This window comes from Leopardus geoffroyi, chromosome E1 (genome assembly GCF_018350155.1).
Source record: "Leopardus geoffroyi isolate Oge1 chromosome E1, O.geoffroyi_Oge1_pat1.0, whole genome shotgun sequence".
Lineage (NCBI taxonomy): Eukaryota > Metazoa > Chordata > Mammalia > Carnivora > Felidae > Leopardus > Leopardus geoffroyi.
Window position 1 is genome coordinate 47,094,915 of NC_059330.1, and position 26,657 is coordinate 47,121,571.

The 26,657-nt window shown below is 44.0% G+C and overlaps 1 protein-coding gene and 1 non-coding gene across 7 annotated transcripts; one reads left to right on the forward strand and one right to left on the reverse strand.

Moving 5' to 3' along the window:
• Nucleotides 1–2,542: 2,542 nt before the first annotated feature.
• KPNA2 (karyopherin subunit alpha 2) lies at nucleotides 2,543–12,860 on the reverse strand. Of its 6 annotated transcripts, none has more exons than XM_045490698.1 (11): nucleotides 12,604–12,860; nucleotides 11,187–11,263; nucleotides 10,895–11,032; nucleotides 8,834–8,922; nucleotides 7,761–8,029; nucleotides 7,176–7,270; nucleotides 6,810–7,073; nucleotides 5,869–6,102; nucleotides 5,427–5,609; nucleotides 3,740–3,889; nucleotides 2,543–2,893 (listed from the first exon to the last, which is right to left on the reverse strand). In XM_045490698.1, exons 2-11 carry the CDS (start codon nucleotides 11,259–11,261, stop codon nucleotides 2,801–2,803), a joined length of 1,590 nt encoding a protein of 529 aa, XP_045346654.1. In that variant the 5' UTR covers nucleotides 11,262–11,263; nucleotides 12,604–12,860; the 3' UTR covers nucleotides 2,543–2,800. The 6 variants fall into 6 exon arrangements, with proteins under 6 accessions (XP_045346654.1, XP_045346657.1, XP_045346656.1 ...); XM_045490701.1 differs by having other exon boundaries at nucleotides 12,608–12,739; XM_045490700.1 differs by having other exon boundaries at nucleotides 11,187–11,284; nucleotides 12,604–12,736.
• Nucleotides 12,861–17,042: 4,182 nt separating this feature from the next.
• On the forward strand, nucleotides 17,043–17,115 carry TRNAR-CCG. Its single transcript has one exon. It is a non-coding gene; the product is annotated as a tRNA-Arg (tRNA).
• Nucleotides 17,116–26,657: the final 9,542 nt, after the last annotated feature.

Here is a 26,657-nt window from a genome sequence, read left to right on the forward strand (position 1 = left end):
GACATTAACACTCTGTGAAAGAGAAAAAGGTCGGTGGCTACATAGCATTTTACTGGACTTTTAAAACTCAAGCTGAACATGAAAACTCATTCTCAAGAGATAGAAAATTTTATCCAGTTAAGTTCAATAACAATATACAAACGCCTCCGTGGATTTGAACTCCAAGGAAACTAACATGCTAAAAATGTTACCTAGAGTATGAAAATGTATTTCTGGCAATCAGCTGTCTCCTGCCCATTACTTCGCTATCGTGTTATGCTCTCACTCGAAAACCTACAGACCTTACACTTTTTACTAGTGTGCACTACACCGGTCCCTCTAAGCCCACTAGGCTCCACCTACCTTAAAACATAAACCTACTGTGTCCAGGTTTACTTCCACATTATCTTTTCTCACCTTCAAGACTTCTGGACCCAGCATCTAAGGGACTTGCAGTGGAGCAAGTAGGTGGGACGGGGAGGGAAGTCTGTGCGGTTTTGTGACTTCTCTCCTGCCTCCTCTTTAGGGAAGGCTTTGTACAGAGAAAACCGAGGAAATGACCAGGGCTCCCGACAAGAGGCCCTAAGCTTAGGAGGACCCCATGTAACGCAGCTTAGCATTCCAGATGAAAACCCCAGCTGCAAGTGCTTCACATAAGCATTAGCCAAAGCGTTCTTGATTTCTACACCCAAACAAAGCACTAAATAATCTAGCATTCTCTATCTCTACACCCAAACAAGCGCTAAATATTCTAGCATTCTCTATTTCTACACCCAAACACTAAATATTCTTTTTCATAGCGGGAACTGCAAGAGTCTGTTATCTGCAAAGGGCAAAATGAATTCACATGTAGGTTGGTGGATGAACTGGGGTGGGGGAGAGGGGGAGGAGGGGCAGAGGAAGAGTATCCTTACGTGTGTACCCACCGAGAGAAGGTAAGTGGGTATCTGTTGCATTACACTACTGACTTGAAAAATTGTCTTATTGGGGCGCCTGGGTGGCGCCGTCGGTTAAGCGTCCGACTTCAGCCAGGTCACGATCTCGCGGTGAGTTCGAGCCCCACGTCGGGCTCTGGGCTGATGGATCAGAGCCTGGAGCCTGCTTCCGATTCTGTGTCTCCCTCTCTCTCTGCCCCTCCCCCGTTCATGCTCTGTCTCTCTCTGTCCCAAAAATAAATAAATGTTGGAAAAATAAAATAAAATTAAATTAAATTAAAAAAAAAGAGAGAAAGAAAAAAAAAAAAAAGAAAAATTGTCTTATTTTACTGACTACAGTGCCCTTTGTGGTCATAACTCGCTTTTTAGTCTTCAACCCAAATGCCCACCTCCACCACCACAGCTCCTGACCTTCCGTGGGAAAACAAGCAGGCAAAGCTGTTCGATTATCAGCAGTGGAGACTCGGCTCAGTATGTTTCCACCAAAGGGGCAACAGACAGAAGTGCTTCTAAGTGTTATTTCATTTGTCCTAAGACTTTTGGGGCCTGTAGTCAACCTTCCCTCCCTCCCCCAAATCCATTTCCTACACTGCTAATAGCGTAACTCATCCTTATGGTGGCTTTCAATCCAGACTGTATGGGAGTATATGGGAATCAAATTCAAAAGAGGACATTTAGACGCCCACTCCTTACCAATTAAACACAACTTCTGGGTAAACTTTCCCAGGTGACGTCAAGGCACAGCTTTTTTTTTTTTTTTTTTTTTTTTTAAACGTTTATTTATTTTTGAGACAGAGAGAGACAGAGCATGAACAGGGGAGGGGCAGAGAGAGAGGGAGACACAGAATCTGAAACAGGCTCCAGGCCCTGAGCGGTCAGCACAGAGCCCGACGCAGGGCTCGGACTCACGGACTGTGAGATCGTGACCTGAGCCGAGGTCAGATGCTTAACCGACTGAGCCACCCAGGCGCCCCAAGGCACAGCTTTGAAACCATGTTCAGCCCTGAAGTTTGGGAGGAGTGAATTCCACTTCTTGCTCCGAGATACTTGTGATTTTTTTTTAACGTTTATTATTGGGAGACAGAGCATGAACATGGCAGGGGCTAAGAGAGGGGGAGACACAGAATCTGAAGCAAGCTCCAAGCTCTGAGCTGTCAGCACAGAGCCGGACGCAGGGCTCAAACTCATGAACCGGGAGATCACGACCTGAGCCAAAGTCAGTCAACCGACTGCCACCCAGGCGCGCCTAAATTTATTGTTTTTAATCCCATCTCCCTGGCCAGTGAGATTTAAGGAGATACTGGCTGAGGGCTTCTGGGAAATTTTGTTCATTTCTCTGTGAGAACTTCTGAAAAATTCTTTTCTAGCTGGTGTGTAGAGGCTATGAAGTCTGGAAGCGCCAACAGCCATTATTTACAAACCCGCAGCCTAGAACAAAGTGGGAACTCAGAAGTGGGCGGGGAAAAAGTGATCACCCCTATATCCTTGATGACATCACAAACCTCACACCAGGCAACATCTCCAACCAGAACCACACCTCTGGTTCGTCACATTGGTTTGGCTGGGTCACCCTTCATCTGCAAGCTTAAGGACCCCAAATTAGAAAGCAGTACACAGAAACGGTGAAGTAAGGAAAAGGGTGGAATTTAATCTTTATTTACAGGACACTGCAAGATATGAGATTCCACAGAGAAATAAGAAACCCACCGAGAGGAGAAGCTTCATACAGTTTGTACAGTTCAGAACTGTTCAAGTATAGTTTCCATTGTAAAAAGTGCTACAATAACAAAACACATTTAAAAAGAGTTCTTAGTAGAGAAAACAGTAAAACAAACTTCTACCAAACATAGTACACAACAAACAACTTTATGCCTCAGCTGTACAATCTAGAAGTTAAAGGTCCCGGGAGTGCCATCCTGAACTTGGAATGTGTAGCTTTCAGAGGTAGTTTCTGGCACAACATTTTGATCTTCTTCTTCCTGGAAGTATTAAAAAACAAAACCAATCAATATAATCCCGCAAGTATGGCACATTTCTAAGCAGCAGCCTGCCTAGAAGTCTGTATTTACTCCTAAGGTCTTCACCTACGTTACCCCTCTAATCAATCCTATAACGTATTTCAGTATTTCAAATAGTGATCGCAGAGCTGCTGAAAACCTGCCAATTCAGGAGTGCCTGGGAGAAGATTCTGAATGGATTCAGGAATGCTACCACAAGAACAAAAAAAAAAAAAAGATTCTCTTCCCCACCGGCCACTTTCCAGTAGGAAATGAAAAGGCTTATTAACTCCTGAATGTGGTGATGGGGTTGGGCCCCTCCTCCATCAACTCCTACACAAACTTACTCTCCAGACATTCTAAAATCCCTATAAAGCTATTCATTTGAAAGTACAGTGGTGATTTAAAAAATTTTTTTAAATCTCTCAAGATATGATCATCAAGCCAAATATTTGAGGAGCAAACATATACATTATGTCCTACTCACGGTGATATTTTGCTAAATTTAACAAGGTCACGAGGCTCATTTAAAAAGTCTAAGGAGGGGCGCCTGGGTGGCTCAGTTAGTTAAGCATCCGACTTCAGCTCAGGCCATGGTCTCACGGTCTGTGAGTTCGAGCCCCGTGTCGGGCTCTATGCTGTCAGTTCACAGCCTGGAGCCTTCTTCGGATTCTGTGTCTCCCTCTCTCTCTGCCCCCCCACCCCCCCACTCATGCTCTGTCTCTATCAAAAAATGAATAAATGTTTAAAAAAAAGCGTAAGGAAAAAATCTTATGGGATTGACTTTGTGTATTTTCCAACTTCTGTTAACACTACCCTGTTACTCACCTCTACAGAGAAATACTTCTCAATCAAGTTTAATGAAGCTTTGTACACAGACTCATTTTCATGGTTTTGTAGAGCTTCAATTTTGTCCAAACCTCCGCATTCTTCAATCATTATACTGAGTTTCTCAGTTTCACCTAGTTTCTCAGCAGCCTAAAAAACATTCTCAGTTTACTTGAATTTACTGAATGTTCCATTTTAGTGATAAAAACAAAGTTTATGTTTGGCTGTTGATATATGTATCAGACATACACTTGGAAGTTCCTGCCAATAACCCTATGAGATCATTTTATCTCCAGTTTACATTTTTTTAAAAAATTCAAGGTGATCAGGTGCACCTCGGTGGCTCAGTCTGTTGAGCATCCAACTTCGGCTCAGGTCATGCTCTCATGGCTTGTGAGTTCCAGCCTGGAATCAGGCTCTGTGCTGACAGCTCAGGGCCTGGGGCCTGCTTTGCATCTCTGTCTCCCTCTCTCTGCCCCTACCCCTCTCACGCTGTGTCTCTCTCTCTCTCAAAAATAAACATTAAAAAAAAATCTTTTCTTTAAATTCAAGGTGATGAGATCTGTACTTGCTCTCAGCAGCTACTTCTGGAGATCTCAGAGATCTTCCAAGTAGTTCTCAGTAATTTCTTTGCATCAAAATCATCCGGACAAATTTAAAAATGACACCATATCGGGTTGCCTGGGTGGCTCGGTAGGTTAAGCATTCGACTTCAGCTCAGGTCATGATCTCATGGTTCGTGGGTTCAAGCCCCGCGTCAGGCTCTGTGTTAACAGCTCAGAGCCTGGAGCCTGCTGTGGATTCTGTGTACCCCCCTCTTCTCTCTGCCCCTCCCTGCTCCTTGTACTCGGTCTCTCTCTTGCTCTCTCAAAAACAAACATTTAAAAAAAAAAAAAAAAAAACCCACTACATCCAGGTTCAATTGATCTTTGATGGGAACAGAAAATTACTGTTTCATAAAAGCACCTCAGATAACACCAAAGTGTAGTCAAGGTGGAGAACCACCATCTAAGGGCAAAGATGGCCTATGCTGCATAAAAACAAATTTCCCTGAATGGATTATTTGCTGACATCAAGAATTTATTAGTATAAAAATGATATTATGGCCTTTTTTAAAGTCCTCAAATTAGAAGATAAATATTTACAGATGAAATAACTTTCTTCAAAATAACTTAGAGAGGGCTTGGGTAAGGGAAAGTAGGAAAACAGGCCAAATGTTGACAAATTATTTATGCTGGATGATGAATACACCAAGCATCATCATTCTAGACTCAACTCTTTGTAGGTAAAATTTCCATAATCAGAAGTCGTTAGGTAGGACCTACCTCCCACCAACCACTGTGACTAAGTGCCACAAGCTAGGTCAATTAGGAATGGAATCAGAAAAAAAACAATTAGATAACTAAGTCATCAAAATCTAATTTCACCAAAATTCAGTAGGATATTGGAGAATTAAAGATTCTTGACAAATTAGATGGGAATGAACAGTGTCCACATACGGATTTGATTTCAATTCAGGTCATCCACTTAGATCTCTTATAATCCCTTGTCACGTCTTACCAAGAGTGTGGCCCACATTAAAATAGCCTTTCTAATTCTGTGGCCTACTAAGTAAACTTAGCTGCCCTACCCTGAGTTTAAATCACTTATCATCAAGCCCAAATTCCAATGCTACCTTAACACCTACCTGAAAGATGTTTGAAATGGCATCCAGAATAACCAGAATGATTTTGGTATCTTTTGCAGTTAAGAGGTTCATCAATGGTTCTATTATGCCACAGTGAACGAGGTATACAATCTGCTCAACTGTTCCGCCACTCGTATAGTTGGTCACAGCCCACACAGCTTCCTTTTGTGTCTTAAAGTCTGCCTAATAAACATAAGGAAACAAGTTTACTTCAGAAACGATTGTAAAACTAAAATTCCAAAAGTATTGTTTTAGAAAAACAAGGACACAAACTACCAACTGATTCCATCCAACCTTAAATGTAAGAGGTCACTGGCTACTATTTAGCAAAGAACTACAAGTAGAACCAGCACTGGCACATCAAGAATCTTATCAAGCACAGCTCTACCAAGTGTCCATCCATAAATACTAACATCCTTCGATTAAGTTAAGACTTCATCACCTTAGAGAGAACACCAACGAGGAATGGAACTAATCCATGATTCACAACTTGCTGTATCTGGTCCTGGCGACCAGCTGTGATGTTTGACATTGTCCACGTAGCTTCCTTCTGAATATTAGTTTTGGGGTTCGTTAGTAGGCTGGGAAAGACAGCAAGTGCTCCCGCATCTATTACAACCTGAGTCTGTTCATCTGTCCCAGTGACAATATTTCCTATGGCTCTTAGCGCAGGAGTCTGAAAAGGAAATGTAGATGCCAGCTGTTAACTTTTATTTTTTCAGCACTGCTCCAAAAGTCTATACCCCAAAGGTTTTGTCAAGTCAGAGCCTCATCATGGCCCTAAAATAGGTAATATGTCAGTATCAGCTTATTAATTGACCATGCTTATGTTTTCTATTCTCATCTAAAAGTTAACAACTGGGGTGGGGGCGTGGGGTGGGGAGGTGCCTGGGTAGCTCAGTCACAGTCAGTTAAGCATCTGACTTCAGCTCAGGTCATGATCTCATGGTTCGTGAGTTCAAGGCCCACGTTGGGTTCTGTGCTGACAACTTGGAGCCTGGAGCCTGCTTCGGATCCTGTGTCTTCCTCTCTCTCTGCCCCTTTACCACCCACACTCTCAAACATAAATAAACACTCTCTCCCTCTGAAAAATAAACATTAAAAAAAAACTTAATGTTAACAACTGGGGCACCTGGGTGGCTCAGCTGGCTGACTGTCCAAATCTTGATTTCAGCTCAGGTCACAATCCAAGTGTCATGGGATCAAATCCCCCCATCTAGCTCCCCATGGAGCGTGGAGGCTACTTAGGAATTCTCTCCCTCTCCCCCTTTCCCCTGGTCAAGCTCTCTCAAACTAACTAAACTAAACTAAGCTAAGCTAAGCTAAACAACCAACTAACTAACTAACTAACTAAATAAATAAATGATAAAGTTAACAACTTACCACAATGGGCAATTCAGTAGCTCCTAGAAGCTTCACAAGTTGGGGCACAACTCCTGTTTTCACGACCATTTCAATCCGTTCATTTGGACCATCAGTAAGGTAGGAAATGGCCCAGCAGGTATCCGCTAATACTTCTGGATCATCATGATGCAGAAGACGAACTAAGGTAGGAAGAATCTGCTCAACAGCATCTAACGGGGGTGCAGGATTCTTGTTGCGACAAAGGTTTGAAAGTGTCCAAGTAAGGTTCCGTAAGTAACCACACTGAGGGGAAAGAAAAATGCAATGAGAAGTCCTCTGTATTTTGAGGAGATGGGAAAAACTGGAATCAAGAAGCGAGTAACCAGACTTATGTTAGTAACTTACTGCTAAAGATGACATATCAGGAACAGCAAGGAGAGCCAACAGCGGGTCAACTGCACCATACTTGATAACCAAGTCTCGGAAAACTGAACCATCACCTAAACAAAGGCAAGGTTAGTTTGTAAACTATTTTTCTAGCACCATTAGTGTACAGTGACTGAATGGGTCTTAACACAAAGACAACACTGGGAAATCCCTAACTTACTTAGCCACCACTTTCACCCCTGATAAGCATGGGAAGCAAACAAACTCAAATCTTAACACACAGGTCACTATTACTTATGATAAGCCACTTCTTCCAACCTCAGTAGGATTAGAAACAATCAGTCAAGAGAATTTTAAATCTGGGGCGCCCGGGTGGCTCAGTCGGTTAAGCATCCGACTTCGGTTCAGGTCACGATCTCAAAGTCAGAGAGTTCGAGCCTTGCCTTGGGCTCTGTGCTGACACCTCAGAGCCTGGAGCCTGCTTCAGATTCTGTGTCTCCCTCTCTCTCCCCCTCCCCCACTCACGCTCCCTCAAAAATAAACAAATAAACATTAAAAACAAAAAAAAACTCTCTTAAAAAAATCTGTTTTAAATCCAAGTACCTGCAATGTTTCCTAGAGCCCATACAGCTTGCTCACTGATGTGGGCATGGGAAGAGGCCAACAGAGAAATGAATGCTGGGATAGCACCTCCATCTACCACAGCCTTGGTCTGTTCTGATGTACCAGAAGCAATGTTAGTGAGGGCCCAAGCAGATTCGAACTGAATGGGGCTACAATCAGTTCTGCCCAAGAAGGACACAAATTTTGGAATCAAACCAGCTCGGATTATGTTGTCTATGGGAGGCTGTTTTTCCCTAGAAAGCAGTTTCCTAAGGGTAAGCAAAAAGAAAAATGAAAGTTGAGGAGGAATAACAAAAGTTTGTGTAAAAATCGATTTAAAATGCAATTCAAGAGTTTAGAACTATAGATAACCTTTTAAAGTCATGCAATAATGTTGAGATATCATGTAATTTAAGAGGAGATTAACAGACTGGTTGCAATGGTGCTACCCAGGTGGTGTCTTTAACTACCTTTTATCCAAAATTGAAGAATTACCGGTAATGGAAATTAGCCTCTTCGCTGCATCCGAGGAAACTACTTTAGATCTTGTCACTTTAAAATTTCGGTAGTCTGACAGAATTACACTACTAGTGGGGTGACCTGTGTTTCCCTAACTACTGGTGAGGTTAAACATCTTTTCCTTCATCATTTGTCACTTGGATTTTTGAGCACACTGCCAAATTATAGAAATTATTCTTTCTGTTACAAATGTCACAAAATATTTGCGTTTGATGGAAAGTGAGTAAATGCACCATTCTAAATGCATGTGCCAATCCCACTTACTGATTCCTTTCTCTGACACCACTTTGAAATGCCACTTTGACAAAACTTTGTAATTTACTTAAAAGGTATACCAAAAGGTTGACGGTGATTATCACTGGGGGTGGGTGGGACTTGAGGCAATTACAAAATTACAGTTTCACCTACAGAAAGACTCTAATGAAATCAGGCTTTTGGCCAAATTAACCTTTATTTTACCCATGCCATCTGTCTCTTTCCCAATAACAACAGCAAAAATCTAAAAAGGCTGGTATCTTAGTGATGTCATTCATGCTATAGCCGAAAAGACTTACCTAGCAGCTTGAGTAGCCTGGAGCTGGCTTTCCAAATTGTTGCTATTTATGCCTTTGACAATGTCATCAACAGACCAATTGACAGTGCCCTGCAAGGACAATGGGATCAATTTTGCAAATTATCATTTTTAAGATTAAATATAAACAATAAAATCTCTACCTGGCACTGTGAAGACCTTTTCTGTGAAGACCCTTTCAAAATCAGTTACTTTAAGTTTAGACTTATGCGGAATTGTGGCTGTTAACTAAATATCCATTATTTTAGATGTAGAAGAGCACTCAAACTTGGTATTATGAATCCCTGGAATCTCAAATTATGGAGTATTAAAGCATTTTGTCACTAAAAGAGGAGACTGTGAACAATCTAGTAAATTAAATTAGAGCAGTTTGGACGTTGTTCTACATTAGTCTCAATCACCCACATTCAGATATGCTGTCAGGGAGAAAAGGATGCAGTTATATAGGCAACGTGCTAGGAATTTTCACATCTAAGCTTATAATCTATGCATTTCCACAGTACAGTGCTACAGAAATGTCTCATGTTGTGAACACCACAGAAGAGCTTGAGAACCAGTACTAGAGTTAACTCAAAAAGACAGTGCCCCTTTTTCCATAACAGCTTACAACTTAATAAGGGAAATGTGAAAAATAGACACCATAAAATAAGTGGCAAATATACACACATTCACTCTCCATTTGTAATGCACAGCTGGGGTGCTATGCGAATTCTGAAAAGGGGACATTTTTCCTACCAGGTTGATCAAGGAGTGCTGTAAGAAGATAGGATTTGAATATAGTACTCTACAGATAGCACATAGGTACTATTTCATGAAAAAAAAAATATTTGGAGCTCTAAAGGAAAGCATAATGTAAAAAAAGCAGGAAAGTTCCCAGTATCTTTTAAAGATAAAAAAAAAAAAAGATAATCTGAAAGCCTAAGATGGATCGAATTTACAAAAATAAACCTTCCCGGGGCACCTGGCTGGCTCTGTTAGCGGAGCGTGCAACTCTTGATCTCGGGGTTGTGAGTTTGAGCCCCACATTGGGTGTGGAAATTACTCAAAAATAAAATCTTAAAATAAAACTTCCAAGAATATGGATTTAAAACTACCAAAGTTTTTGAGGTGTGTGGGTGACTCAGGTTAAGCGTCCAAAACGATTTAGGTTCAGGTCATGATCTCACACTTGGGGAGATCAAGCCCTCATCAGGCTCTGCACTAACAGCACGGAGTTGCTTGGGCTTCCCTCTCTTCCTCCATGTCTCTCCCACAAGTGCATGTGCGCTCGCTCTCTCTCTCTCTCAAAATATACGTTAATAAAAAAACCTACCAAAGTTTTTTCAGCACAGAAATAACAAGTCTAAACAGTATTTCAAGAATATTTTTAGGTATATAGTGTGTGGCATAGAATGAAGGAAAAGATAAATTAGAAGATCACTGAAAACATTGCAGGAGAGGGGCACCTGGGTGGCTGAGTCAGTTAAGCGCTGGACTTTGGCTCAGGTCATGATCTCGTGGTTCGTGAGTTCAAGCCCCGCGTCGGGCTCTGTGCTGACAGCTCAGAGCCTGGAGCCTGCTTCAGTTCTGTGTCTCTCTCTCTCTGCCCCTCCCCTGCTCATGCTCTGTCTCTGTCTCTCTCTCTCTTTCAAAAATAAACATTAAAAAAAGTTTTCTTTTAAATATCTCAGGAGGAAAAACATCTGAACAAAGATGGTGGAAAATACAAAAAATAGAGAACATCCAAAAAATTGGAAAATGATTGGTTCTGGACACACTAACTTTCAGTTAACACTGGAATGGCCAGTCAAGGTACCGAACTGGTGGCTAGAAATGCAGGGAAACCTCAAGGGAGTTTAGAGCTAAAGGAGACCTTGGAATCAGTTATGGAGAGTGGGCAAGAAAGAAGACAACTCATTAGAATTACTGATTGGGGACAGAAAAAAAGATCTTCGCAAAGTTGATAGTTAAAACCATTAGGCTAGGAACGTTATTTAAATTCCTAAGAAAAGCACCATATTGATCTTCTGAATCGACCATAACTCATAACCTACTACATATTTACCTGGTTGTTGCGGTTTTCCTGCAGTGGGGATGTCGCGTCATCAGGAAACGAGCTTACGTTTCTCCTTTTCAGCATCTGGTCATCCTTCTTAGCTTTCCTCAGCTCCACGTTAACTTCTATTCGGCGGCGCCTCATTTCCTTGAAAAAAGATACACCACTTCACCTATCGTATCAGTTTTTCTGGCCAAGTGAGAGCACTTATTTCAAATTTCCTCCGAGTTTCGACCCCTTCCCAAGTGTCTTTGCATTAAAAAAAAAAAAATAGCATAGAAAAGCAACAGAAGGTACTCACTGTACTGTCTTTCCCCTTATTCTTGAATCTGTTAAGGCGGGCAGCTGGTGAATTAGCATTCTCGTTGGTGGACATGGCTGTGAAACAAAGGGAGAAAGCTAGAAGACGGAAGAAAGGTAAGATTTCTCCTTCATCATTTTGCTTTGTCAGTAAGAGGAGCACTAACAGAATCATCAGGCATGTATTGCATCCACACTTGTCTATTAGAGGAGCAATTTCCGCCTTCAGCACTACGAAGCACTGAATTGGCCAAACTGTAGTAGTCCCCTCCCCTCCCAAGGGCCGAGACTTCCTGGAGCAGGGCTGTCCATCAGAAATAGAGTGCAAGCTGTATAAATTTCAATTTCCAGGTCTGCATTTTTCAAAAAGCAACAAATGAAATTAATTTTAACGTCTTATTTAACCCAACACACCCAATATATTCTCATTTCAACATGTTATATTTCGAGTCATTGAGATATTTTACACTTTCTTCATACTAATCCTCCGAAACCTTGAAATCCTGTGCGTACTTTAAGCTTACAGCATATCCCAATTTGGACCAGCCACTTGGGTTGGCTGGCTACCACACTGGGCAGTGCAATTGGACTATTTCAATTAAATAGCTAATTGAAGACAAAGTAGGAGAACTGAGCTCACAGTTAAAATCAATGTCCTAGGGGAAATAAATCCAATATCCATCCTCTGGAGGCTCTACCTACTGTTTTTAAGTGGCCAAAACAGGTACATTCTCCACACTTGAAATTTAAGGAGAAACCTGGCTCCTCATTACACTACGGAACCTTCCCTAACATTTCCTGTCCACACTGAAAACTTGAGACGCAGTTGTCCACCTTCAGCATCTCATTTCATTTCCAGGAATTTCGAGTGAATGCACTTAATTAGGCGGATCTCAACTGTGCTTCATTCAGACTGAGATCTTTAAGAGCAATCGCCAAAAAGTGCCGAGTACAAGTCCCCCTTACAATTTGTTAGCTTTCATTCCGTGTTCTTTGACGAAACGGTGTCACAGCCCGCCCTGGGCCTGCGTATTAAGAGAGATTTCTTCCAACTGCCACCCCCATCGCCAGGCCCTGCCCCTGCCCCCCACCCGGGAAGACGCAGCGGGGAACGGGCGGAGGAGGGGGCCGGGCCGCCTCCCCGGACTCTAGCCCTCGGGCCTCACCGATTTGCCGGGCCGCGATGCGCAAGGGCTCTCCGCTGCGGTTCGCACAGCCGCGGCGCCCTAAAGCCCAAGCACTCGCATCGCAAAACAGCCGCTTCGTCAACGAACGACGCCCCCGAGGCCTCGTCAACGAGGGAGGCCAAAGCCAGGTCGGGCGTGTACTCGGGCCCTCCCCTCCCGCCACCCGCAAGCGGAGCGCGGCCCGCAGGCCTGCCGTTTTCGCTTCGGCCGGACTCCGGCCCGAGTTCGTACCTACACGGCCGGCTCAGGATTCCACAAGAGGCGGTGCGGGGCGCGCAGGGTGCAGGTCAGCTGCCTGAAAACGTCCACCACGGCTCAGCCCAAAGACGGTGTGGCTCGTGCTGCCGGCCGGCGCGATTTAAATTTCCCGGTGTTCCCGCATTCCGATTGGCTGGTTCGAGTCTACGCCGTGTGCCCATTGGCGGATTTGAAAAACACGTTAGGGGGGTTGGTCATAGGGCCAAGAAGAAGAGAGGATAGCATCGCGAGATATGGGAGCGGCCGGGCAATCCCAGAGCACTTTGCAGTTCGGAGAGGAAAGACTCCAGATCCCAGCATGCAGCGGGCAAGTTCTCCGCCCTGCTTTGGCCCGAACCTTGGGTCTTTGCAGGGAGATTATGCAAGTGAGGTCACTCGCTGCTCGTTTGCTTGGGAGGCTGCTTCAACCAAAACACCACAAATGATTTCCAAAACGATTCCCTTTAAAAACCTTGACATAGAGGAGGTAGATTAAAAAAAAAAAATCTTGATATAGAAACATACCGCAATGCGTTTTTTCCCTGCTAGGACACAGAAGGAACTTGGCAGGGGTTTCTGACCATTATGGAGAGAAGGGATAAGGCAGGCTTGTGTTACATTTTTTAGTTTTAATTTTTTTTAGCTTGTGTCGTAAAAGACTGCATAGAAGCCACAAATATGCTAACAAAAGGCTTTTTATGGCTTTTTCTTCAGACACTCATTTATTTTTAAATAATTTCAAATACAGAAGAATTACAAATCTTTATGCAGATTTGCCAAATTTTAACATTTTGCCACCTTTGCTATTTCTCTATGTACACACACGTGCATGGGTGTATAATACATGTATGGCTTTTACATTTACTTTCCAAACCATTTGAGAGTAACTTTCAGATATCATGTCCAAATACTCCAAATACTTAAGTGTGTGTCTTCTTTTTTTTTTTAAGTTTATTTATTTTGAGAGCACAAGAGGAGGAGGGGCAGAGAGAGAAGGAGAGAGAGTCCCAAGCAGGCTCCACACCATCAGCAAAGACCCCCGACTTGGGACTCAATCTCACAAACCATGAGATCATGATCTGAGCCGAGATCAAGAGTCAGTTGCTTAACCTTCTGAGGCACCCACGTCCCCCTTCAGTGCGTATCTTCTAATGACATTCTCTTATATGACCACATCACAGTCATCAAATTCAGGACAAATGAATTTTTTTTTTTTTTAGTAATCTCTACACCCAATGTGGGGCTCAAACTCATGGCCTGGAGATCAAGAGTCACATGCTATCCTGGCTAAGCCAGCCAGGGACCCCAGGACAACTGAACTTTGATGCTATCATTTATTATATAGTCTGTGTTCAAGTTTTGACAATTGTTCCAATATGTTCTATGTGGTATTTTACACATTTCTGAATAACACGTTTGCATTCTCTTGCCTTGTACTTTTTTTTTAAAGCATCATGAATGGTTATCAGAGCATCAGAATTAAATCTTTTTGGTTTTATTTCTGGAATTTTTTTTTTTTTGTATTCTTAAAAGGGTGTTTTTAGAAATGTACTGGTTTATTTTTTAATATTAATAAATTCACTACAAATTATTTATGATAAATAAATTCATCTATTGTTGAAGGCATTTTGCCAGCCTCACTCATTGTGTCGCAGCCATGGGATTCATAGACGGTTGATTCTACTCCCACCTACTCAAGCAGCATGATCCCATCCCCCTAAGTGCAAAAATGTGAAAGGAATTCACCCCGAAACCGGTCACTGCAAGGGATTCTCTTGGCTACTGTGAATGGTTTAGAGGCAGGCATGTGACCTAAATTCATTCAGTTGGGAAGCCTATGCCTTTTGTTTAATGACTGGAGGTAGGAAAGCAGGCTCTGTTCTTCTGAACTGGGGGATGTGAGGCCGAGACATCTGAATAGGACAGTTGTAGAGAAACTATGAAAGCTCTGATCAACAGCCTGCCCTACCTCTGAAGGTTGCAATTATATAACTTTGCAATTTTGTCATCCGACACACTTTCTTGGTTGTTTACGCTGGTTATATCAGGTTTTCTTTTGCTTCAAAATACGGAGTACTATGTGCCCAAAGCTGTTCTAAATGTTTTACATATATTAATACATCTAATCTTCACAACTCTGTATTGTAGCATTATTATTACCTGTACCATTTTACAGAAGAGAAGACTGAATCGTGAGTGGTTAAGTAGCTTGTCCTGGTTCACACAGTCAGTAAATGGCAGACGGGATTCCGACCCAGGCTGCCAGGCTCTCAACCACTATTCTATACCCTCACCTGAAAACAACCTGAAACAGAAATACAATGTGGAATCTGAGAGAGTTGCCTTTGAAAGATACAACGTTCCCCTGGGGTAACCATAGACCTTCCCTCTTAGCTCTTCTAGTTTGGATGGAGATTCAGGAGAGAGCCTTGTCTGACCAGGGCCAATCAGTACCTTCCATCCTCAGACACAGGAATCAGTTTGGTGATAAAGATGCAGCATAGTGCAATAAAATGTCTACGGAGGCCTTTGAGTGTGAGATATCCTCTCTCTTCTATAGGACTGTGTGTGCTAATAGTATAGCTGGAAACTGCTTTCAGGGAAGCAAACCCCAGTGTGCCCAAGTCTGAATAATTAGTTTGTCAAATTGTTCTTTCAAGTAAAAACTATGTTCCACTGAAAAAGTTAGTTTAGCCTGCAACTCAAACATCACACAATTGTTTTTTCCTTCAAGAGAAAACCATTGTGGGGTGCTTGGCTGGCTTAGTTCCTAGAGCCGGCAACTCTTGACCTCGGGGGTTGTGAGTTCGAGCCCCAGCTGAGGTTGGAGATTGCTTACAAATGAAATGTTAAAAAAAAAAAAAAAAAAAAGTGCAGGGGCACCTGGGTGGCTCAGTCAGTTAAGTGTCCAACTCAGCTCAGGTCATGAGTTAGCGCCCTGCGTTGGGCTCTGTGCTGACAGCTCAGAGCCTGGGGCCTGTTTTAGATTCTGTGTCTCCCTCTCTCTCTGTCCCTCCCCTGTTCGTGCTCTCTCTCCCAAAAACAAACATTAAAAAAACATTTTTTAAAATAAAAAAAGTGCAAAAAAAAAAAAAAGTCAACCATTGTATTTTGGTATGTGGTAGAAATGATTTATGCATATTTTGTCACACAAAATATTAAAAAGGTGTGCACTCAAGTGTGGGGATTTAATACAATTGACAATTCTTACAATCATCAAGGATATTCTTAAGTGAAGCTGGCTACCTCCACCCCCACCTTTGCCAGGGCACAAACATGAAGGATGACTATTACTACTTTGGTTCCACTGCCGTGGTTCACTGAGATGTGAGTTTTACCCACTATCATTTCTGCACCACCAATGCTACATGATGAGTGAATTGTTATTTACTAAATAGCGTCCTAGTTTTCATTAAAAGCATTTCCTGAACGACTCAGGGTCCACAGGTAATAAAAGTGACATACTGACACACAGACACATAAAATTTGAAAGATGCATACCAATATGTTAACAGTGGTAAGCTCCAAATGAGAGAATCATAGTCAATTTCAGTTTTCTTCATTTGGTTTACTCATACTTTGTACAAGTTTACAACTAACAGGCGTTAGGTGTCTAAGGAGAAAACGAAATTGTGTATTTTTAAAAACCACGAATGCAGCATCTTTACATGCAACACGCATGGGCATACTGGGCGTGGAAACAAAGTCTCTAAGTCTTTATCCAAGACCTAGGATGGGATAAAAACAAAATCCGTATTATTTTTGTATTGACGGACGTTGTTAAATCCATTTTCCCTTTAATCCGGAGGGAAAGAAGAAACAAGGGAGGAAAATGGATGTAAATGAGTAAGGGAGAAGGGCAGATTTGGGGGAGGAAAAAAAAAAAGCCTGTTCACCCTGGAACCCCCCAACAGTCCCCAGCACATAATAGTTTATCACAATGCTGTATGTAGAATAACTGCGGGAAAGAAAGGGGAGGAGGAGCTACAAGGGACGGGAAGGTTGCGGGTGTGTAGGTGAGGAAGGACCTCAGGCTCTGCGACAGGCGGCACTAGGCGGTCCCAGGGAACTTTGTTAAATGCAGACGCCCGGGCCCAGCCAGGGAATCAGAACGGAGGGAGGACAGGCATTGGAATTTCGTTTAAAGTTCCCCAAGAGCGCGGAATGCGCAGCCAGGACAGACGACCTTCCGAGTAGAACCCTACAGGTAGGAGGCGGCCCGGAGCTGCCCGCGTGCCGGCCATGCAGCCCCGGGGGCTGTGGGGTAGGTAAGGCCACGCGCAGGCGCACGGGGCCGCGGGCGACGGGCCGGGCTCAGCGCAGGGGGGCGGCTCCCAAATCGTACGGCGCCCGTCTCGAGGCCGCGGAGCTCGGGGCGGGGCGCGATGATGGCATCGCGTAAGGAGACGGTGTGAGAACCCGGATCCTGTGGTGACCCAGTGGCCTAATGGATAAGGCATCAGCCTCCGGAGCTGGGGATTGTGGGTTCGAGTCCCATCTGGGTCGCACGGAGATTAGTTTTGGTGGAGAGAAAGGCGGTGATGGGCACTGACGGCAGTGAAGTAGATTTTGAATTGTGGTCACTTCACGTCTCTACAGCGATCTCCGAAACAACTGTATTTACAAGTTAGGAAATGTATGTCCGCGCTTTAAAAATACCGCAGTTGGGACCTTGCGAATGAAGGGTGAGATGGGGGCCAAAAGAGGAGCGTTTAACTTCTGCTTAGATTATAATGGCTTCTTATTAAAAGAAAAAAATCACTAGAAAGCACGAACTAGACACATGGCATTACCTCTTTTTGTCTACCGTTTCAAGCGTAGCATGGACAGCCACACATCCAAAACCTCCCCATCCTACTCCAAAGGGGTAGTGTGAGTAAATCCAACTGTGCTGACTCCAAACGGATTTATTTTCAGTACCAAGGAGAATTTATTGAGAAGCAACAGTGCTGTTGCAACGGACAAATATAATAAACATTTTACGGTTTCTATCCCGAAGCGTTATGAACAACAAATTGTAGTTAGGACCTATGTTTTTTGGGTATGTGTAGGGGTGTGTGTGTGTGTGTGTGTGTGTGTGTGTGTGTGTGTGTTTGGTTTGCAAATTAATGTAGTAAAAGAAATACAGAGTTTAATCTTTTCAGACCGGTTCAGTTGACCAGCTTGAAAATTTTAAACTCTTCTTGCAAAACTTGGACAAGAGGAGTATCACTGAGTTAATTCCTACTCTTTAAAAACAACTAAATACTAAATGCGTTGTGCCATCCTGGATTTCAACCTGAAACAGGAAAAGGATGTTAGTGGGACAAACAGTAATGTACCAATGTCGATTTCTTCATTATGTCAAATGTACATGGTAATATAAGACGTTAACATTAGAGGAAACTGGGTGAACGGTATACGCGAGCCCGCTGTTCTGCCTTTGCAACTTCCGTGTAAATCTGACATTATTCCAAAGTTAAAATTTTATTAAGAGCTCAACAAACGATGGAGAAATGTAACTGATATCTTTACCCCCTTTTTAAGATTAGGAATGTAGTGGTGAATTTTTAAACCAGAACTCATTGATAAAGATCAGATAAATTTCAGCATCTGGGGACATTGGACAGTGACAATGCCTCCCGGGTTCCCAAAGGCAAGATGGCTCTCCTAACAGAATACCCATCCCCAAGGACTGGGCAGGACAAACTCCTCACTGGATCTCTGCCCTTCTGACTTTTGACTGGCCCGCTTAGGCTTCCAGAGTGCTCACCTGACTCTCCCACGCCATTCCTCTCCTTCAACCTCCTTCTCAGCCTAGCTCCTTCTCTAAGGTAAATGTTTTGTGGCTCACTCACCACGGTTCATTTAGCTAAAGTTAGCAAACATTGAGTGGCTACTAAAACCCCCAGACCCAGGTCACTTAATGCAAATTCCACACTTTCCTCTCCCCTCACTGCTGTCATCTCCTCCGTTTCTTCCCTTTCCCGTGTCAGATGCAGACTTGTCCTCCTCCAGTCACAGCCCAATCCCTTTCTGACCTTGCGCTGAACCCATCCCCTCCCTCCTTAGGAAACGTGTCTGGCACTCAGTGGACCCTCAAAAGGTAGTAGCCCATTAACATCCCTCTTGCTTATGCCTTTAGCTTGCCCCATTACTGGCTCTTTCCTCTGAGCCCAGAAACACTCTCCAGTGTCTCCATTTCTTAAAAGCTCACCCTTGGTCCTGGGTATCTTGCATGAGTCCTGGGGTGCTCCCTCTGTGCAGCCTGGGGGCTTCGTTGGCAGTCCCCACGTGTCCAGTGTCCCCTTTTACCCCACCTGCCATGCTCTCCTCACTCTCCTGCTGATGGGCAAACTCCTTGAAGGTGACCTCTTTTAAACATTTATTATTTTTTAATTTTTAATGTATGTTTATTTTTGAGAGAGAGAGGCAAAGGGAGAGGGAGACACAATCTGAAGCAGGCTCTAGGTTCTGAGCTATCAGCACAGAGCCCAGTGTGGGGCTCAAACCCACCGACCATGAGATCATGACCTGAGCTGAAGTTGGATGCTTAACCAACTGAATCATCCAGGCACCTCTCGAAGGTGACCTTTTAATCAGCAAATTTAAGAAACACCTTTCCTGGGGTGCCCGGGTGGCTCAGTCGGTTACACGTCCAACTCTAGATTTCAGCTTAAATCCTGATCTCATGGTTCCTGAGATCAAGCCCCTCCTAGGGCTCTGCACTGACCACACGGAGCCTGCATGGGAGTTTCCCTCTGCCTCTCCCCCACCCACCCCCTCTCTCAATAAATAAACTTAAAAAAAAACAAAAAAAAAACAAAACACCTTTCCAATTCTTATCTTCCTTAACTTTACCCCCAAGTTTGAAGTTCTTGACCAATCCTTCCTTTTTTTTTTTTTTTTAAATATGATTCTTTTTTTCTTTATAAGTAAGCTATGTGCCCAACGTGGGGCTTGAATTCACGACCTTGGCATGTTCTACCAACTGAGCCAACCAGGAGTCCTGACCAGTCCTTCCTTCTGGAAACACATTCTTTCCCCAGACTTCCAGGAAATCCCATTTCCTCAGTTTTCCAAACAACTTCTCAGGCTCCTTTGCCAGTTCCCTCTAGGTGCCAACAATGGAAACCAACCAGCTCAACCCAAGCCAAGCAAATGATAATTCTTGGGAAAGACATGGGGGAAGAGAGGTGCTCGCTAAATAGCGGGGCTAAGCTGGACCACCCCACTTGGGGACCGGCAAGAATCAAAGACACACGAACGGCCCCCCAAAAAGTAAGAAGCTGAAAGCACAGTGACTCTCAGAGCCAGAAACACCAGGTCAGGAGGCCGCCACTGCTGTCATCATTGGCACTTGTCACTTGGCTAGAGCTGTAATAAGTCTCATCCTACGGCCACCTGCTCCAGAATCCAGGTTCCGGCCAAGTGCTTGGGGCCCAGCTCGGGGCATGGATCTTCCTCCTGTCGGAGGAATTACCACAGGGGAATTACCCTCCCACCGAGTCATCCGTTAAGGCAAAGAGGTAACTCCTTACAAGGAAAAAGAGGCATGGGTGTTGGCTAGCCATTGAAGCACCTCTACCTTTCCTCAGCATGAAATGTGTACATTTTGATTTTAGTAATCCATATTAATTGGTCTATCGCTACTGTTGATGTTAGGTGACGTAGACCAGGATTTTTTTTTTTTCTTTTCTCATTGAACTTTGTCTTAATGGGTTTCAAAATTCTGAGACAGATTTTTGGGCAAGTCCTTTCCATTAAAAGTTGCTGATTTTAAAAACTAGTAACTTGGGGCATCTGGGTGGCTCAGTCCGTTAAGTACCCAACCCTTGATTTCGGCTCAGGTCATGATCTCACGGTTCGTGAGTTTGAGCCCTGCGTCAGACTCTGCGCTGACAGTGTGGAACCTGCACAGGGTTCTCTCTCCCCATCTCTGCCTGTCTGATTCTCTCTCTCTCTCTCTCTCAAAAATAAATAGGGACACCTGAGTGGCTCAGTCGGTTGAATGTCTGACTTCAGCTCAGGTCATGATCTGCAGTTTGTGAGTTCAAGCCCCATGTGGGGCTCTGTGCTGACAGTCCAGGGCTTGGAGCCTGCTTCGGATTCTATGGCTCCCTCTCTCTCTCTGCCCCTCCCCTGCTTGAGCTCTGTCTCTTTTTCTCTCTCAAAAGTAAATGAACATTTAAAAAAAGAAAAAAATTGCCACTTGTTGAGTTAAAAATCATAAATAAATAAATAAATAAATAAACACTAAAAAAAAAATCCCTAGTAACTTAAAACTGCCACACACACACACACACACACACACACACACACACAAATGGTCCACACCTTTCCTTCTGAAGGTTTTCTGATGCATCATTATCTGCAACTAGTCTTTTGCTATGACACGGAAATGGACAATTGAGACAAAGAGTTCGGAGACCACTCTTCCACTGCTGATTAAGATTGGGGTGGCAGGTATTGGGGATAATATCTACTTAGCCTTCTGAGCCCTCTGGGCAGACTTGAGACCTTGCCAGCTGCCTTCCTGTCCGCTGCTTTGATGACACTCACAGCAACCGTTTGTCTCCCGTCACGGACAGCAAAACGACCTGGACAGGGATAGTCACAGAAGCTCTCAACACACACGGGCTTGCCAGGAACCGTATCAGTGACGGCAGCATCCCCAGATTTCCAGAATTTGCGGCCACCTTCCAGTTTTTTCCAAGAGAGACAATCCACCTTCTCCTTCGGCTGGGCAAATGTACAAGCAACGTGCACCAGGTGCCTATGCACACAGGTGAACCCGGAAGGTTCCGGATAATCACCTGAGCCATGAAGCCACGCTGCTTCCACTGGTGGATCATTTTTGCTGTTGCCGGCCACTTTGGCGTGATGGACATCTTTGGCAGACACATTTTTGAGAGAGACAGAGCACGAGCAGGGGACGGGCAGAGAGAGAGGGAGACACAGAATCGGAAGCAGGCTCCAGGCTCTGAGCCGTCAGCACAGAGCCCGACGCGGGCCTCGAACTCACTAACCGCGAGATCATGACCTGAGCCCAAAGTCAGACGCTTAACCGACTGAGCCACCCAGGCGCCCCTGGCAGACGTGTTCCTGACATTGAAGCCTACGGTGTCCCCAGGAAGAGCTTCACTCAAAGCTTCATGGTACATTTCAACGGTTTACTCTTTTACTTTACTTATCCGTACTTCAGTCATAGCATTGACGGGAGCAAAGGTGCCTGCCGGGCCGGCTTCGAAAACACCAACCTCCACATGGCCCACAGGGACAGTATCAATACCACGAGTCCTGCAGATGTAGAGGGGGTGATGCCAGGGCTTGCCAGTTGGACGAGCTGGTGACAGGAGGCGACCCAGAGCTTCAGGCAATGAGGTTCCCCTGCACTGCCCTGTGGGACTTTCTACCCCCCGAACCAAGCCATGTTAGCACCTGGCTCCACCGTGCTGTCACCATTCCAACCGGAAGTCGGCACAAATGCCACTGTCAGGCTTGGAGCCAATTTTCTTAATGTAGGTGTAGATTTCCTTAATGTTCTCATATCTCTTCTGGCTATAGGGAGGGTCCTGTAGGCGCCCTCTGCTAACACCACAATTAGTTGTTTTGCACCCCGTGTGTAATCCAGACGAGCATGCTCACCGGTCTGCCCATTCTTGGAGGCACCTGCTTCAAATTCACCAGCACTGGCAGCAACAATCAGGGCAGCAGAGTCAGCCTGCGATAGGCCTGTGATCATGTTTTTGATAAAGTCTCTGTGCCCTGGGGCATTAATGATGGTAAGCTAATACTTGCTGTTTTCTGGTTGTTGGTTTTTTTTTTTTTAATTTTTTACAATCTATTTATTTATTTTGAGAGAGACAGAGACAGCATGAGCAGGAGCCAGGGAGAAAGAGAGGGAGAGAAAGAGGGAATCCCAAGCAGGCTCCTCATTGTCAGCACAGACCCCGACGCGGGGCTCGAACTCACAGACCATGAGATCATGACCTGAGCCGAAAGTCAGACACTTAACTGACTGAACCCCCCATATTAGAGCACCCCTAATACTTGCTGCTTTCAATGGCGATACCACACTCAGCTTTCAGTTTATCCAAGACCCAGGCATAGTTGAAGGAGTCCTTTCCTGTCTCAGCAGACTCCTTCTCAAATTTTTCAATGGTCCAGGAGTGATACACCTGCCCAAATCTACACGTCCGATCATGGTGATATCGATGGAAGTCTTTTCCTTTCCCGTTTTGGCTTAGATTTAGTGGTGGATTTCAGGACACCTGTCTCCTGGCAGTAAACTTATGCCCCCCCCCCAAAAAAAAAACCCACTAGATTGTGAATTTTTAAAGATCACAGACTCTCATTACGTTTCAGAATATAAGGTGTGTGTCCTTGACATTATACAAAGAATAATCTGGCCCCTAATATTGCCCAAATCTAAGAACTCTCCTAGAGGCTTGACAAACAGGGATGGTCTGAATATGTTACTGGTGTTACTTACGAAAAAACACTTCAGGGCTTCACCAATTGTTCCATTTCCTATCATTTTTCCTTTGTCCCCAAACAGTCTCAGGGACAAACTGAGGAGTTGGTCAAAGGTGTTTCCAAATAGGCATCTGGGGGTGCTCAGAGTAAGCTTGGTAGGAAGCTGCCCTTGCTGAGGCCCTTGTTGAGTCTAGTGCCTGATTATGCAGCCCCAGCATCACCATGGGAGGCAGGCTGGCATGCGAGGCAACAATGGCAGAACCCAAAAATGCTGGAATTTGTTGTGTAGTATATAAGCGGGGATGTTTGTACCCACTGGCATTATATTACCGTGGGCCCAGTTATTTAGAGAAATCCATGTTCCCCATGGAAAAGATATATTATACCTAGAATCTACAATAGCATGCTTAATAAATGGAAGAATATGGCAAAATTCAGATATTTGAACTTTTTGCATAAAATTCTCCCTTTCCTTTTAATCGAGTTAGACAAATACCAGCCTTTTGCCAGGATCATGACTTTTTTTTTTTTTAACATTTATTTAATATTTTTGAGACAGAGACAGAGCATGAACGGGGGAGGGTCAGAGAGAGAGGGAGACACAGAATCTGAAACAGGCTCCAGGCTCTGAGCCGTCAGCACAGAGCCCGACGCGGGGCTCGAACTCACGGACTGCGAGATCGTGACCTGAGCCGAAGTTGGACGCTTCACCAACTGAGCCACCCAGGCGCCCCTGGATCATGGCTGTTTGATCTCTACCCCCAATGTGGGGCTCAAACTCATGACCCTGAGATCAAGAGTCGCATGCTCCATCAACTGAGCCAGCCAGGCGTCCTGATTTATTTTAAATTATAGGCTGTTCTATTTGGGGGTTAAAAACGTAATTGCTACCAACATATAACATACAAACAGGAAAGTCATGTATCGTAAGCATGCAGTTCAACCATGTTCACAAACTGAGCATACTTGTATAACCAGCACCCAGATCAAGAAAGGGGATATTACTCACTGCAGAAGCCCCCCCTTGACCCCTTCCGATCACTACCTCCTCCAGGGTGACCAGTAGCCTTATTTCTAACAGCCTGGGTTAGTTGTGCCTCCTTTTGTACTGGATCACTTTGGAATTTAAAATTTTTTAAGATTTTATTAAGCACAGCTATTTGTTACTATTGTATCAGTCTGAAGTTTCAAAATTCATTTAGGAATGTCAGAACAAGGGCCAGAGTTCATATTAAAATGCAATCCAGGGGCGCCTGGGTGGCACAGTCGGTTGAGCGTCCGACTTCAGCCAGGTCACGATCTCGCAGTCCCTGAGTTCGAGCCCCGCGTCAGGCTCTGGGCTGATGGCTCAGAGCCTGGAGCCTGTTTCCGATTCTGTGTCTCCCTCTCTCTCTGCCCCTCCCCGTTCATGCTCTGTCTCTCTCTGTCCCAAAAATAAATAAACATTGAAAAAAATTTAAAAGAAAAAAAAATAAAATGCAATCCAGTAGTATTAATATTCAGAATTATCATACTTTGAAATTGACCAGATTCCAGTATTAAAACTACAGTAAAGTTAACATTTTTCTCTACTCTTCTCAGAAGCCCCACAAAAGCAACAAGAGGAAGGAGAAGAAGAACCACATGCAACATCATCAGTGAAACTAGGAGGAGACATCTGAAACCCCTCAAGTAAAAGGAGAAAGGGCTACCAAAAGCAGTGAGGAACTAACGGATTACAGGATGCTCATGGCCGCAGATGTTAGGAAAGGCCAGCAGAGGGCGCTTCTCCAAAGGGAGGGTCACAACCCGAGAAGCAAAACAATAATCCCTTGTTTGCAATGACAAGACTGGGGTGTGTGGACAGCGACTCGTCCTCACAGGGACAGATCCATGTTCTGGGTATGGGTTTGCCTTCCCTGCCTGCCGTGTGTCCGCTCGCACCACCATTCCTGGACTTACACATTGCCAGGACCCACTAGTCCAGGAACCAAGGAGAGATGGGAGTGGTCCCTCCTATTATGACCCCTAAATACTGGCTGAAGAACTGTTTTCTTTCCTGGCCAGTAATCTGGGACTCAGTGGGTCTAGAGGTCCTAGTGCCCAAGGGGGAAATGTTCAGACCAAGAAACACCGTCACTGGTCCGTTCATTTGGAAGCTGAGACTGCCCCTTGGCCATTAAGGATTCCTCACGCTGCTGAATCATACACAGACAAAGGGGTCACTGTTACGGACTGAATGTTTATGTTACCCCAAAATCTATATGTTGAAGCCCTAACCCACAATGTTATGGTATTAGGAGGAGGGCCTTTGGGAAGTAATTTGATTTAGATGAGGTCATAAGGATGGAGACTCTTTCTCTCTCTCCTCAAAAAATAAACATTAAAAAAATTTTTTTTAATTAAAAGTAATCGTCATTATTAACAATCATTATTAACAATAGATGTTCTTTTTTATTTCATTGTAACATTAGACCAGGAAGTCCTCAAATTAAGAAAGGACACTTTTCTCAATTTTATTATCATTAATTTAAAGGGTTATTTATCGGGGCACTTGGGCAGCTTCGTCGGTTAGGTATCAGACTTCGGTTCAGGTTATGATCTCACAGTTTGTGAGTTCGAGCCCTGGGTTGGGCTCTGTGCTGACAGCTCAGAGCCTGGAGCCTACTTTGGATTCTGTGTCTCCCTCTCTCTCTGCCCTTCCCCTGCTCACACACTGTCTCCCTCTGTCTCTCAAAAATAAATAAACATTTAAAAGAATTTAAAAAAATAAAATAAAAGGTTATTTCTTGAGGGGCACCTGGGTGGCTCAGTCAGTTAAACAATTGACTCTTGATCTCAGTCAGTTCAGGTCTTGATCTCAGGGTCATGAGTTCAAGGCCTGCATTGGGCTCCATGCTGGGCATGGGGCCTACTTTTTAAAAAGATTATTTATTGAACTACAAGTATATGTTTATATTGGGTGTTCCAAAAATTTGGAATCAGAATTTTTTTTAACCTTCAAAAATATTTATTTATTTTTACAATAGTAGTTGGTATAGTCATGATAGGAGAAAGCATCCAACAGAATGGTAGAAACCCCAAGTTGAGCATAATGATTACCTCTAGGAAGGAAAGGAAATTGGATTAGGAAGGATGTAAGGGGCTTCAACTGTGTATTAGTTACCTACTGCTGCAAAAATAAATTCTTACCCCCAAATTTAGCAGCTTAAAATAATAAACACTATTAATCACGCTTTCTGTGGCCCTGGAATCTGGAAGTGGTTTTGCTGGGTGATTCTGCTCAGGTCTCTCAAAGACTTCAGTCAAGTTGTAGGTTGTGGCTGCAGTCTCATCTGAAGGCTCAACTGGGACAGGATCTGCTTTCAAGCTCACTTATTGGCTGTTAGCAGGCCTCAGTTTCTAACTGGCTATTGCCAAAGCTGTCAGTTCCTTATCCCATGAGCCTGTCAAAGACTGCCTGAGTGCCCTCCCAACGTAGCAGTGGCTTTCCCCAGAGTAAATGATCTAAAAGAAGGAGAGAATGCACACCCAAGATAAGAGTTCAGACTTTTCGTAACTTAATCTTGGTAGTGTATATTATCACTTCTTCCAAATGCTGTTGGTGACTC